This window comes from Nyctereutes procyonoides, unplaced genomic scaffold, assembly GCF_905146905.1.
Source record: "Nyctereutes procyonoides isolate TBG_1078 unplaced genomic scaffold, NYPRO_anot_genome, whole genome shotgun sequence".
In the NCBI taxonomy this organism is placed as follows: Eukaryota; Metazoa; Chordata; class Mammalia; order Carnivora; family Canidae; genus Nyctereutes; species Nyctereutes procyonoides.
Window position 1 is genome coordinate 20,596,951 of NW_026575047.1, and position 14,204 is coordinate 20,611,154.

Below are 14,204 nucleotides of genomic sequence, written 5' to 3' on the forward strand. Positions count from 1 at the left end.
AAGTTCAGCGCTGTCTTGTAGACGACACATAGCTGCATCTTGTTTACCCACCCACTCTGACAGTTCCCATCTTTTCATTGGTGCAGCTAGACCACCGATGGTAGAGTGATTATCGATATAGCTGGAGTCATATCTACCACATTTGTTACTTTTCTATTTGTCTACTTTTCTGCCTTCTGTGTTTTTTTTTAAGATTTTATTTATTTATTCATGAGAGATGCAGAGAGAGGCAGAGACATAGGCAGAGGGAGAAGCAGGTTCCCCGTGGGGAGCTGATGAGGGACTCAATCCCAGGACCCCGGGATCACAACCTGAGCCAGTGGCAGATGCTCAACCACTGAGCTTCTCAGGTGTTCCTCCTTTTGTGGTTTTATTTTTTTATTTTTATTTTTTTAAAGATTTTATTTATTCATGAAAGACACACACACAGAGAGAGAGGCAGAGACACAGGCAGAGGGAGAAGCAGGCTCCATGCAGGGAGCCCAACGTGGGACTCGATCCCAGGTCTCCAGGATCACACCCTGGACTGAAGACGGCACTAAACCTCTGAGCCACCCGGGCTGCCCCTTTTGTGGATTTAACTGAGCATCTATGTGTTCCCATTTTCTCTGCTTCCGCAGCATATGGGTTATGCAGGCACACCTCATTTTATTTAGCTGTGCTTTATCGTGCTTTGCAGATACTGCATTTTTTTTCCAAATGGAAGGTTTGTGGCAATCCTAAATCAAGCAAGTCTGTTGGCACCTTTTCCCAACAGCGTCTGTTGACTTTGTGTCTCTATGTCACATGTTGGTAATTCTCAAAATATTTCAAACTTCTTCATTATTACTACATTTGTTAGGGTGATCAGTGATCTGTGATTATGACCTGCTGAAAGCTCTGATGATGGTTCGGATTTTTTAGCTATAACATATTTTAAAATTAAGGTACGTACATTGTCCTTTTAGACATACGCTATTGCACACGTAACAGACTATAGTGTAGTGTGAACATAACTTTTATATGGATTGGGAAACCAAAGGGAGTCATTTGACTTCCTTTATTGAGATGCTGACATTATTGCACTGGTTTGGAACCAGACCTGTGATATCTCCAAGGCATGCCTCTACTTCTTTTTTTTTTTTTTTTTTTTTTTTTTTTTAGTGGTGGCCTTAGAATGTGCAACAGACATGTGTGGCCAGTCCAAATCCCTTTTCACATAACACCATGTGACTCCACGTGTAGTGGAGGCACCTTTGACAAAGTCTTCCTGTGTCCTTTCTCCCATCCCACATCACACCGCTGTCATTCATTTATTTATTTATTCACTCTTCTAGATGCTGTCAACACATAATACATTGTTGCTGTTATTATTTTGGACGCTGTTATGTTAGATCAATTAAGAATAAGAAAAGTAAAAGTTTTTATTTTTCCTTCATTTATTCTTTGTCTAGCTCTCTTCTGTCTCCTCTGTAGATCTGTATTTCTTTAAACCAATAATTTTTTTTGTTTTAGATCTGTATTTCTGACCTACATCATCTTTCTTCTCTCAGAACTTCTTGTAACTTTTTCTTTTTGCAAGAAAGATCTACTGGTGACAGATCTCTTCAAATTTTGTCAGAGAAAGTCTTCACTTTGAAAGATAATTTCACAAGGTATAGAATTTTAGGTTGGTGGGATTTTCTCTCAGCTGATTTCACTCCATTCTTTGCTCGTTTGCATGGTTTCAGAGAAGTCTGACATAATCTTTACTTTTGTTCCTCTGTAGGTAAGGTGTTTCCTGCCCCCTGGCATCTTTCAAGATTTTTTATTTGTCTTTGATTTTCATCAGTTTGAATATGATATGCGTAAGCGTCAGTTTCTTGGTATTGATCTTGTTTGGTGTTCTGTGAGCTTCTTGCGTCTTTGGTTTGGTGTCCAACATTAGTTTTTGGAAATTCTCTGACATTACTGGTGCAAATATTTATTCTCCTTTCTCTCTCTCTCTCCCCTTTCTGGTATTCCCATTACACATTTGTAATTATCCCACAGTTCTGGGCGTATTCTGTTCTGTTTCAGTCATTGTTTTCTTTGCCATTGGGTTTGGAATGGTTTTATGGACTTCAGACTCACTGAGTATTTTCCCCAGCTGGGTCCAATCTACAGTTCCTTGGAGGTGTTCTTCATTTCTATTATAGTGGTTGTTTTTTTTTTTTTAATCTTTAAGAGCATTTCTTTTCAGTCCTTTCTTAGAACTTCCATGTCTGCTTACATTAGCCATCTATTCTTGCATACTGTCTACTTCTTCCGTTAGAGCCCTTAGCATGTTAATTATAGTTATTTTAAAGTCCTGGTTTGATAATTCCAGCATCACCACCATATCTTAGCCTGGTTCCGATGTTTGCTATGTCTCTTCAAACTGGGTTTTGAATGCTTTGTATATATGCCTTGTAATTTTGTTGTTGTTTTTGAGAGCTGGACAGGAGGTATTGAGTAAAAGGAACCGGACTAATTCCCATGGAGGTTTCTGCTCTGGTAGGGTTGTTATTCTCAGTATCCATCTGTCTGCCTCTCCAAATTTTGCCGTGTGATCTCAGTTCTCAGATGGATATAAGAAAAGTTACTGATTTTCAGTTTGTTCAGTCTTCTTGTTGTGTGGATGGGAGTGATGACTTCCAAGCTCCTTATGTGCCAGACCAGAAACTAGAAGTTGGATTCAGTTATTTCTATGTTCTCCCTGCCTCCCTCCTTCCTTCCCTCCACCTCTTCCTCTCCTGTTCTTTCATTTCTTTTCCCCACCCTTCCTTCCTCCTGTGTATGCCCCTACCCCCTTCTCATTGGGCAGGACTTCGCCAAAGTGGCTGCAGGTTAGGTGACTGCACAGTGTTGCCCTGATTGGAGGTTTCTCTGTGTGTTTTTTTTTTTTTTTTTTTTTTGAGAGGCCTCACTTCCCTGAACTTGGCTACACTTTACTCCCTTGAGACATATCAAGATGGACATGCTAGGGCCAGGTGACAGAGGTTATCCAAAGATTCCTGGGCCCTCTGGCCCTTGATGAAGGCGGTATCCTCACAGTGTCCAGCTGTTGCTGTGTCAGCTGCAGCCCTCCACCTGGCCCTGAGCTTCACAGATGACCATGCTTGTTCTGTGACTGGGGTGAGGATGACAAGTGACAGTGGCTGGTGATGCTGCCACCAAAAGGAAGGTATGTCTGACTAGAGACAGGTGCAGTGGCCCATAGAGGAGTCCCATTTGTGCCCTTCTGTGGCTGTATTTAGGACACAGAGGTGGCTTCCTCCTGATTGATGTGTGGAGATATTGAAAAGGACAGACAGGCAGAGGTCTGTAATGAGGGGGCTTTGGACAGGAGAGGCTGTGAGCATCATAGGGCAGGGCAAGGTGTGGCTTGCTCATTATTGTGGCACCATAGTACCTGTGGGTAGGACCCAGGCAGTAATCTCATGCTGGACATACTCAACCGGCTGAGCTCCTCTGCTCACAGCTCTCTTTCCCCAAGAGCGAGACCCAAGATCCTTGATGCTCAGTGTCTGGTCTTTGAGCTATGGTCATGTTTAAATACCAAGGGAGCCTGGCTGGCAGGGGGAGGGGCCAACTTGCAAGTGAGCTGAGCTCACCATTGGGTGTCCCCGCCTCTACCCACATGCATGCCAGTGTTTTGTTTTGTTTTTTTTTTAAGATTTTATTTATTTATTCATGAGAGACACACATAGAGAGGCAAAGACCTAGAGGGAGAAGCAGACTCCTCTCAGGGAACCCGATGCGGGACTCGATCCCCTGACCCGGGATCACACCCTGAGCCAAAGGCAGACGCTCAATTGCTGAGCCACCCAGGGGTCCCTACATGCCAGTTCTTGTGTGATTATGCTTGGCTTTGTGCAATAGGGTGTGTTTTTACCAAGGACTCAGGAAACCTGTCTCTTGAAGGCTCTTTTGTGTCCTGCCTAAACACTGTAACTGAACCATGGGGGTGGGTGTGAAAGGAGTACATGACGCTGTCACATCCAGAGGACATCCAAGGAGGGGTCCTGATGTTTTGGGCACCTGCTTAGAGCTGGCACTTTGCTTGGCACTGGAGACTGTAAATCAGGTGGTTTATAAATGGAGGAGCTGAGAATCCAGGGAGCAAGGGGGAGCAAACAAGTAGGCTAGGCAGTGGGGGGCCAGCAGCGGGGGCCTTATCAGCCAGACTTCCCACTGCAAGATCCTGTTGGTGCCCTCCCCCGAGGCAATGAGCCCTGGGAAGCTTGGTGGTTGTTACTGCCATTGTCACTGGTATTGTTAATTTTCTACCCTGGGGTGGGATGTGGGGATTTCCACTTCAGAAGGTAGCTGGGAGGTGAGGCAGAGAGACTGTTGAAGGCTTTTGAGGTCCAGAGGTCTGCAGGTGGCCAGACAAAGGGACCCTGGAGGGCTCCGAAAGGCATCTGGTGGGTAGCACTGTGGGGCTTGGGTGACACCTGAGAGGGCATCAGAGGGACTCTGGTGGGTAGCACTGTGGGGCTTAGGTGGGGCCTGTGGGGGTGGCAGGTGGCTATTCTTTTGTCCCTACTAGAGACACACAGGCACCACCAGCCAGTCTCCCATGGTGGGATGAACTCCCAGGGCACTACACCTGGAACCTGGTGTCAGTGAAGGCTCCCCTCACTCCCTCCTCGCAGCGTGTCCTGAGCTCTCTGCAGCGCACACTACCTGCGGTGCCCTGTCTCCACTGCAAGCACCTACCGCCTAGGCAGTAAAGATCTCCACTTCACAGATGAAGAAACTGAGCCCCAGAGAACTCAGGTGACTTACCCAACATCAGAGGGACCCGCTTGGGATTTAGATCCACATCTCCCAGGCTCTTTCCCAACCATGCGTAACTTACTGTGTTCGGGCCTCAGTTTCTCCATCCATGAGATGGGGGTAATAGTAGGACCTGCGTCCCAGTCATTAGAGGTTTGCTTGAGCAGCCTGTCCTGCATGAGGCTGGTTGTAGTGTCTGATGTAAGCGTGTGCTCCAAAAACACTTGTCATTCTTATGTTACCCGGAGAAGAGAAGGCTCTGGGAGTAGGGCTCGGTCTCCAGATTACTGATGGGTCGCTCTCTGGGGAAGGGAGAGGCAATCATTCTGGGTAGCTTCTGAGTCTTGTAAGGGGCCCAGGGGAGAAGTCACAAGGGGTCCTTTTTTTGGTTTGTTTCTTTTAGGCTTGAAATCAGAGGTGATTTCCAGGGCCATAGGGGCTGCCCTAGGGCAGCAGGTGTCCCCACGGTGGGGAGTGGGCTTTCTGTCACTGGGAGAATGTGGAGGAGGGACCGAGGAGGGGATTTCCATGGGGCCTGGAAGGCCACGAGGTGACAGGTGGGCCTTGGAGTCCCAACTTCTTGTGCTGAGAGTCCTGCATCTGGTGGCTGATCTGGTCTTTGTGTGTGATTTGTGTGTGGTTTGTTCCTCACCGTGAAGAGCCCGTTTTGGGGATACTTCGTGGCTTCCAAGTACATGTGGTCCTTACCTACGTGCCAGTGAGGGCATCGCACTGACTCATGGCACCTGAGGCTGGCCATTGATGCTCCTGCCGGGCATGCTGCACACACACACTTGAGGTGCAGCCCGTGCCCTTTTACTCCTCCACTCACTCCCTTTCCTTCCAGAACAACCAGCTTTTCAGCAAACCCAGCTGTGTGGTTTCCTGGTGTGTGTCTCTAAGGCTCCATTGCTTCATCTCTAAATCGGGAGAACCTCTATGCTGCCTCCCCCTGGAGAGGCTCCGTGGCTCAGCTGAGGTGTGGTGGGCCAGGGTGGGCAGCTGGTGGGTGAGTCTGAGAGGTCACCTGCCCATGCTGGGCAAGCTGCAGAGCCCTCGGCGCCTGGTGCCCCCGCGGGAGAACAGGGCCTAGGGCCTGACAGTCCCCCTGCTCCCAGCCTGCCACTGTGTGCTTCCCGGTATTGGTGTGGCAATATCATGCAGCAGCCGGGCCTTCCAACACTGGAGACCCATGGTCTTCACAAGATGCCCGGGACCCCTCTGTGAGAATTCCGCTACTCAGGCTGGGGAGACTGGTCTGCACATCCCAGAAACGCTTCTCCTGCACATCTGGAATTTTCCCATCCTGCGTGGGACTGCTGGGCTAGTGTGTGTGTAGTGTGTGGTGTGTGTGTGTGTGGGGGTGTGTAGTATATGTATGTATGTGGTGTGTACTGTGTGGGTAGTGTGTGTGGTATGGGTGGTTGTGTGTGCATATGTGTGCTGTGTGGTGTATTTACAAATGTAGTGTATGCACATATGTGTATATAGTATATGCACGTGTATATAGTGTGTGCAGTATGTGTAGTGTGTGGGAAGTAATGTGTGCATTACTGTGTATGCACACATGTGTACATTACTGTGTGCATTGTGTATACTGTGTATGTTGTGTGCATGTGTGTAAGTGTATGTAGTATGTGCATAGTGTATATATGTCTGTGGTGTGAGTATAATGTGTATATAGTATGTGTGTGTGTATAGTGTGTGTGGCATGTAGTGTATTTGTGTATGTGTATAGTGTGCATATTGTGTGTTGTGTGTGCATATATGTGCATATGTGTGGTGTGTGTAGCATGAGTATTTGTGTGTGGTGTGTCTGCATGTGTATGTAATGTGTGCATATATGTGCGTATGTGTGGTGTGTAGTGTGTGTGTATAGTGTAGGTGGTATGCGTGTGGTGTATAGTGCATGTGTAGTATGTGCCGTATGTGTAGTGTGTGTGGTGTGGAATGTATGTGTAGTGTGTGTGTGTGTGTGTGTGTGTCCATGTGACTTAGACAACACGGCCGCTGTCCCGGAATTCTGCACACTGCCCGCCTGAAGCCACGGGTCCTGGGTCCCCATGGGGCTGGAGGCTGGGAGCCCTGGTGCAGTCACGGGTCCTGGGTCCCTGCGGGGCTAGAGGCTGAGAGACGGGGTGTGGGCATGGGTCCTGGGTCCCCGCGGGGCTGGAGGCTGGGAGCCCGGGTCCAGGCACGGGTCCTGGGTCCCCACGGGGCTGGAGCCTGGGAGATGGGGTGCAGGCACGGGTCCTGGGTCCCTGCGGGCCCTTAGGCTGGGAGCCGGGGTGCTGGCACGGGTTCTGGGTGACGACCCTGCAGGTCGTCAGCAGGAAATGGCAGGAAGGTCACTCCTGCTGCCCCTGGAGCCTGGATGGAGCCGGATGCAGGCCCAGGAGAGCAGGGGAGGCCACTGCTCCAGGCAGGAAGGGGTGAGGGCTGGCTGGAGGCAGAAGGGAGTGCCTCTCAGAACTGGTGAGTGGGGACAGGCTTGGTGGCTGGATATTTAGGTTTGGGAGCCCTGAGGCCAATGTGAGGATTGAACTGGGCTCAGAACAGGGCCTGGGTAGCCAAGGACTCCCAAATGTGCTGGGACAGGTGGCTCTTCTGTCATTTCCAGGACCCACCAGCTCTGAGCCTCTGGGGTCTGTGTTAGGACACGAGGGCCTCAGAACCCTGGCTGCGGGCAGCTTACTCTGGCCTTCCCTGAGCTTAGCAATGCTCAGCAGCCCTGCTTGCACACGGCACCGTGTGCACAGCCCATTCCACTTCACAGACGGAAAGTGCTGGCTGAGGAAGACAGAGCTGGGGCCTGGCCACACACAGGTTGGTGGCAGGGCTGGGATGAGTGACTGAGCCTCCGCTCCTCACTCTGGGTTCTCTCTGCAGCACTTTACCCCTGAGCTAGAGTAGGTGTTGGAAAACCTAACTCATTTGACTTCATTTATAATTCTTTACGGAAGTTTTTTTTTTTAAACCCCCACCGACTACTTTGCACTAATATAGAGTCTGGACAGCAAGGGCCTTATTAGTTTGTTGTAAGTGGAGAATGACAACTCCTTGAAAAGTTCATGTGTAGGCCTCTCAGGCTTTTTCTTGTAAGTATTAAAAAAAAGTTATTTTTTTGCTCTCTTTTTTTATTATTTTTTGGTGTGGGTATGGTGGAAAATCTGCTGTCTTTTTACTCCCTGTCTGTGTTTGTCTTTTGCAAAACACTGTCTTCCTGTTCTCCTTCTGCTTTGGGCCGGGAGAACAGACAGCTCAGCTTGCTAGCACTGTATGTAAAACACGAGATAATGGGCTCTGAGTGAGGGACTGGAGATTTGCCTACTGTGCGGTGTGCACTGGCTTTGGGAGGATGTTTGCTGAGCCTCTGTGGGGTTCCTTTGCTGGTACTGGGCTTTGCCATCTGCTCAGTGGGCCGTCATGGACTTGAAGTGGAAAGCCCCTGGCACAGAGTGGGTACCGACCGCATCTCAGGTAGAGTGACCTGCTATTGCTTCCATGGGTGAGGCCCTCATGGAGGTCAGTAGCTGCGGGCTGATTGTACTCAGTGGCACTCTGAGCCTCAGGCCGGACCAGCCATGGGTGCGTTCCTGGCATGGAGGCCAGCCGTGTGGGGCCCACCGAAAGCTCTGAGATGGACTTAGCCCATAACTTTGGGTACTGTCTCCTATCCCCTCATCTCAACATTTACTGAGGCCCTGGCCCGGCAAATGTTGAGAGTGAGCGTTGGTGTTTGCTCGCTGTACGCTTGGTGTTTGCTCATTGGAATGTATTCCTCCTGGAAACACAGAGCTTGGACTTTGGGCTGAGCCCGGGGTGAGGCCTACAAAGATGGAATCAGGCTCAAGGGGCTGACAGACGGGCAAACACACAGGGCAGCCCTCGGCCACCCTGGGAGCTCAGAGGAGGCACCTGATGATGGGCTCCTTAGAGGAGGCTCCCTGGGAGCGATGGAGGTGGCCATGAGAGGGGGCGGGGGCGTGCCTTTCTCCATCAGGGAACTGAACGCCCTGGGCCTGCCAGGGAGCGTGCCGGGCATGGAGTGTGGGGCAGGTGGCAGGGCTGGAGCGCTGGTGTGAGTCAGACCCTGCAGGACCTGCACGCTTCACGGGCCAGGCTTTCTCCGAAGGTAGCCTGAGCCTCCCGTGGCTTCGAAGCAGGAGAGGCACAGCTCTGTGTCTGCAGATGTCGATCTGTTTTCTCATCTGTAAGGCGGGCAGTACGTGCCGACGCTCTGCTGAGTGATGGTGTGAACGCGCCTTTCCAGGGGCTGCTGCGGCTGGGGCAAGCGCCGGGCCGTCCCCAGGCATGGGCCCCCCTTCTGGGTGTCTGGCTTGTCCTGCCGCTGTCTGTCCCTGCCCTTTGGCCCTTCTGTTCTTGGGGCCTTGAGAGCTGGGCCGGAAGACTAGGAGGCCTTGGGGTCCAGCTGGCCAGGGGTCTGAGAAAAAGTGGAGACTGTGACTGGCCCTGAGGCTCCACCCGCACTGTTCCCATGGTCCCTCAGACATTCCTGGGGTTCTGTCTCCCCACGGCCTGGGTCTCCTCTCCCCCTCCCCTCTCAGCAGCCAGTTTGCTGTCATAGGGCCTTGCTGAGGAGTGGACCAGGTTCACGGTCTGCAGCCAGCGTGCTGTGCTGCCTTGGGTGGGCACTTGACCTCCCTGAGGCCCAGAAGCCTCATCTGCTACCCCTTCCTCCCTGGCATCTTCAGTGACCCTTGGAGCGGCTGCTGGGGGAGGGAATGGACCTTCAGATTGTACTAGGGCTGCTGAGAAGTGGTGGCAGCAGGACCCCAGATGGGCCACAGTTCGATGTGGTGGCTTCCTGAGGTGCCTTGTCTTAGCACCTGTTATCTTGATCTTCGTGGAGGTTACTGGAAGGCTGGCACTGCTCCTCCTAATAAATTCAGCTTCATTTTGTTTGGGGGAGTGTCTTCATAGGGCTGAGCACCTCGCTGAGCATGGCTATGGATCCTGGCAATCCCCACACATCCCTGTGAGGTCTGTGCCACGGATCCCATTAAACAGGTGGGAATACTGAGTCATAGAGAAGTTCTGTGACTTTCCCAGAACCACCCAGTCAGGCACGTGTGAGCCAAGAGGACACACTTACTGAGAAGGGTGGCCCTTTGGTGGCGGACGAGGCCGCCCTACAGAATGGTCAGCTGTGCCCCGGCGAGTGTGACCTGTGTCTTGTCTTGTCAGGTACACCTTTACCTTGCAGGTAGCCCCTAAGGACTCAGGCGGAGCTGGAGCTGCATCTGGCTGTGCCCGGAGAGTCAGTCAGCCTCCAGACCACGCTGTCACTGCACTGGGGACAGGGCCCACAGGCTTTTCCTTCAGCTTCTTTCTTACCTCTTTCCCAGCTCGATCCAGATGGTTTTCCGAAACTTGCTTGCTTTCCTTTGAAAAATGGCATCATTTTTTCTGTAAAGCAGGAACATTCTGTAAAGCATTTTGTCTGTAAAGCGAAAATCTGACTTATCAGAAAGAGTATATAGAGGAAGGTAAATGTCACCTGTCGCTCGGGCAGTCACTGCTGAAGTTTGGGAGCCCTGGCCATGTGGTCCTCACCGCTGTGTCCCCGGGGTGCAGGACCTGGTGCCCAGCAGGTGCGCAAAAACTATTTGTGACCAAATGGAAACAGCGAACAACTGTGTCTGAAAAACTGAGATCACAAACCACGTTTGTTCTTTGACCCTGTGACATTCACTTTTCTCTTTACAGTTCTGTGTCACAACTTTGCTGTCCTTGGTTAAGTCCCTTTGGCTGAGCGCTGGGTTGCTGGGAAGAACAGAGGCCATCTCTCTGGTTAATCCTTACCCTAGGTGTTCCTAGGGGTGATGTCGTTGGGCCACAGGGTGGACTAGAAGGGAGGGAAGTCTCCCCCGCTCTGGGTGCCGGATCTGACGAGTGCTTCCCGCCCTGCGGGGACTCTGCAGGGTCCGGGCCGCTTCTGGGTGCTGCCGTGCCGGTAGAGGCAGGCCGGCCAGAGCAGCGAGGAATGAATTATGGGTTGTGCTCTCATAAGTCATGGCAGAGCAAATGGAGTTCAGACTCACTGGAGACAGAATGTACCTTTCTGGAATCAATCAGTGGGGATGCTCATTACCCCTGAATAATCCCTCAAGGCGTGGTGTTGAGAAACACCGCACCCTCCTGTTCAGCAGGGGTCAAACTGGCTTCTACCTCTGCCTTCCCAAATGGGACATCCTTGTGCCCCAGCGCATCCTAGGCATTGAGCCTCTGCCACTTGCCCGAAGTGCCGGCGTCCGTGAGACCCCACTCCAGCTCCCTGATGTCTGCCTGCCTCCCGACTCCCACCCCACAAAGCAGCTCCTGCTGATGCCACTGGCCCCATATTCCTGAATTTGGTGGCCAATTTCCCATCCCCATCCTCATCCTCAGCCTGACCACCTCCTAGAACCCCTTCTTCTCTTAGCCTCCCTGGTCCTCCTTGTTCCCCTCTATCTCCAGGCTTCTAGTTTACAGTATTCCTTGATTTCATCCCTTCTGTTCCACCTGCAAATCCTGGCATTCCTCCATGCTGGAAAGTTCTCTTTTCACTGTGCATTCTTTCCCAAGGCGATTTAACCCCAGGGCCACCACTTAACAGTTTGTGGCCTTAGGTAGCATACTAAACTCTCTGTGCCTGGATTTTTTTCTCATCTCTAAGATGGGCCTAATATCTGTACCTACCTCTCCAGGTGCTGCAAGGACAATACACTCCCAAGCTCCTGTCACAGGACCTGACACATAGTAGGTGCTTCACTCATTTGTTCATTCATTCGTTCATTCATTCACTGATTCATTCATTCTCTCATTCAACAAATGCTGCTGGAGTGCCTCCTGCATGCTGAGCTCTGAGGCCAGGCACAGAGAATACAGACCGTGCTTGCTTGGAGTGCACATCCTGGTGTAGGAGAAACAGACAAGAAATAAGTACATACACGGTTTGTCATATGGAAAACAGCAAGAAGGCAGAGCAAGGGGCCTGGGGGGACTCTAGGTGTGCTGTCAGAGACAGGGCAGCTTGGGGTCAAGCTAACACAGGGCTCAGGCCTCAGCGTCTGGGTTTGGACTCACCCGTCCAGTCTGGCTGTGGAGCTTGACCGGTTTAATGTTGCCTCATCGTGACTGTGTGACTGTTACTAGCACTCAGCCTCTCTGGGCCTCAGTCCTTCATCTGCAACCCTGGGCAACATCACTCCCCTCGCAGGGCAGGTGCATGGATTGATGAGCTGTGATCTAGGTGTCACACCCAGGACACAGTGGTACCAGCTGTCACTCCAGACCTTATTTTAAGGACTTGGGCTTTGCCACTGTATGGGCTGGGAGGGCAGCCCTCCCAAATGAAGGCCTAGGCCTCTCCAGGAGGAATGTGAGTGCTGGTGGGGCTGTTAGCTCATCATGACACCCCTGTCCACCAGGGAGCCAGCTCGGGCCTGGCCAGGCAGACATAGAGGCCTGGAGGGACCATAGGCACCACCACTGGGTACAGAGCCAGTGGCTCAGGGTGACCAGTGCTGTGCTAGTCTGGGGGCCATGTAGGGGGAACCACCAAACTTTATGAATTCTAAAAGGACACTTTTCAGGGTGTAGTCCCCAGATCCTAGTCCAGACTCACCTGGGAGTGTCGATGGAGCATCTGGATTCCTCAGTCCCACCATGCACCTCATGCTCTGAGCTCTGGGCTACCCAGGGACCCGCCTTTTGAAGCAAGCACCCTTGGGAACCAGGGCTCGCTGACAGCTGCAGCTGGCAGCCTACAGGTTGCTCGGGGGGGGGGGTCTCCTCTTGAGAAGGGCAGAGGTACACCAGAACTACTCAAGCTCTGGCAGCTGGGGAGCATCACCTGGGCGCTTATGAGCGATGCAGATCAGCTTCTCTGGGGGGGTGGGCCCAGACTGTCTACTTTGACGAGCTTCTGAGAGATTGTGTGGCAGCCAGTATGAGTGAGAGGTGCTTGGTCGGTGTTGTGAATCGTGGGGCCTCCCTGGGACAAGCAGGTGCCAGGCCCAGGCAGGGAGGCCTCAGGCAGCATTGACTGCTGTTGTGTTTGAGTGCTCAGGCCATGAGGCCAGCCCTTCTCTCTCTCTCTTTCTCTCTCTCTCTCCTAACCCAGCCTCCCTCTTCTCCAGGGTCCCAAGTGATGGTGGTTGACGCAGAGGACGAACTAAGCCCTGCACGACTGGTTAGCGTGGCGGAGCCTGGAGCGGCACCTGCTGGCCAGTGGGCGTGAACCTCGGGATCTCAGTGTCTCAACCCCAGAGGAAGTATGTCTAAAAAGAGCCGGAACAAGGGCGAGAAGCCCGAGATGGAGGCTGATGCCGTACAAATGGCTAATGAGGAGCTCCGGGCCAAGTTGACGAGCATCCAGATAGAGTTCCAGCAAGAGAAGAGCAAGGTGGGAGGGGTGCAGGCGCCCTGGCTCCATAGAGGGGGTGCTGCAGGGTCCCTGGTGAGGGCCTTCCCAAGCTAGGGGTGCGGGTGGGCACTTGACCTCTGAGCCTCAGCTTGCCCCTTGGTAAAATGGCTATAACAGCAGTGGTGGGACCACCTGGGTCCTGATCCTGGCCCCATCCCATCTCACTGTGACCTCGGAGCAGCTATGCCACTGTCCGGGCCATAACCTCCCTCACCTGCAACATGGGGTTGTGATGTGCCACCTGATGGGCCTGTGGGTGGGAGTTAGGAGGCAAGGCTGCTAAAGAGCTTCAGCAGAGTCTGGGTCTGGGATGGGGCAGGTGAGCTGTCTTGGGGTGAGAATGAGCTTTGGGGCAGGTCAGTGCAGCGCCTGGTTGGGTGCCAGGCAGACTGTAGCATCCAGTCAAAGTGCAGCTGTGATAGGCGGCCTGGCACAGTGGAGGAATCCTAACCGGTCAAAGTCCTAAAGATCCAATGTCACAGATACAACACAAAGACCCATTGGTGTTGTCACTTGGGTGGCTTGAAGGCCAAGCTGTGGGGGCATCGTGGTGTCCATGGGAGAGGAGAAGGAGGTGGAGCTTGCTCCTGGGCAGCCTCAATGGCCAAGGGTCTAGCCTGTGCTGGGCGGGATTGTGGAGGTTATCCCTGGGCCCTGAGCATCTGGAACCCTCCAGCATCTGGAACCTCGAGAGGGACTGCTGGGGAATTGCTATAGGTTCCCATCTTGTTGAGTGCTGGGGCTTCACAGCAGTGAGGGGCCAGGCTGGGTTCAGCTCCCAGCCCCCTGCTCAGGTCAGCACCATGGAGAGCAGAGGCAGAGTCCAGGACCTGGGGGGATGAAGGCCAGGCTCCTGGAGCTTGGGGACAGACATGCCCCCAACTTCCCCAGACACTCAGGACTCCAGACCTGGGGCAGTCACCCTCTGCCAGCACGGCTGTCTGAGGTGCCAGCCTGTCCATGCGTTATGTGGCTCAGGAGGGACTCCCCTGCTAGCATCCCTTGGGGCTAG

The 14,204-nt window shown here is 52.4% G+C and overlaps 1 protein-coding gene across 2 annotated transcripts in view; it reads left to right on the forward strand.

Annotated features, from left to right (window-relative positions):
* JAKMIP1 (janus kinase and microtubule interacting protein 1) overlaps positions 1 to 14,204 on the forward strand; it is a 112,133-nt gene that overhangs the window by 50,502 nt on the left and 47,427 nt on the right. For both annotated transcript variants that reach the window (XM_055326439.1, XM_055326438.1), the window contains exons 2-3: positions 11,472 to 11,527; positions 12,906 to 13,171. In XM_055326439.1, the coding sequence (XP_055182414.1) occupies positions 13,043 to 13,171 (129 nt within the window). In that variant the 5' untranslated portion in view covers positions 11,472 to 11,527; positions 12,906 to 13,042. The remainder of the gene's footprint in view (positions 1 to 11,471; positions 11,528 to 12,905; positions 13,172 to 14,204) is intronic.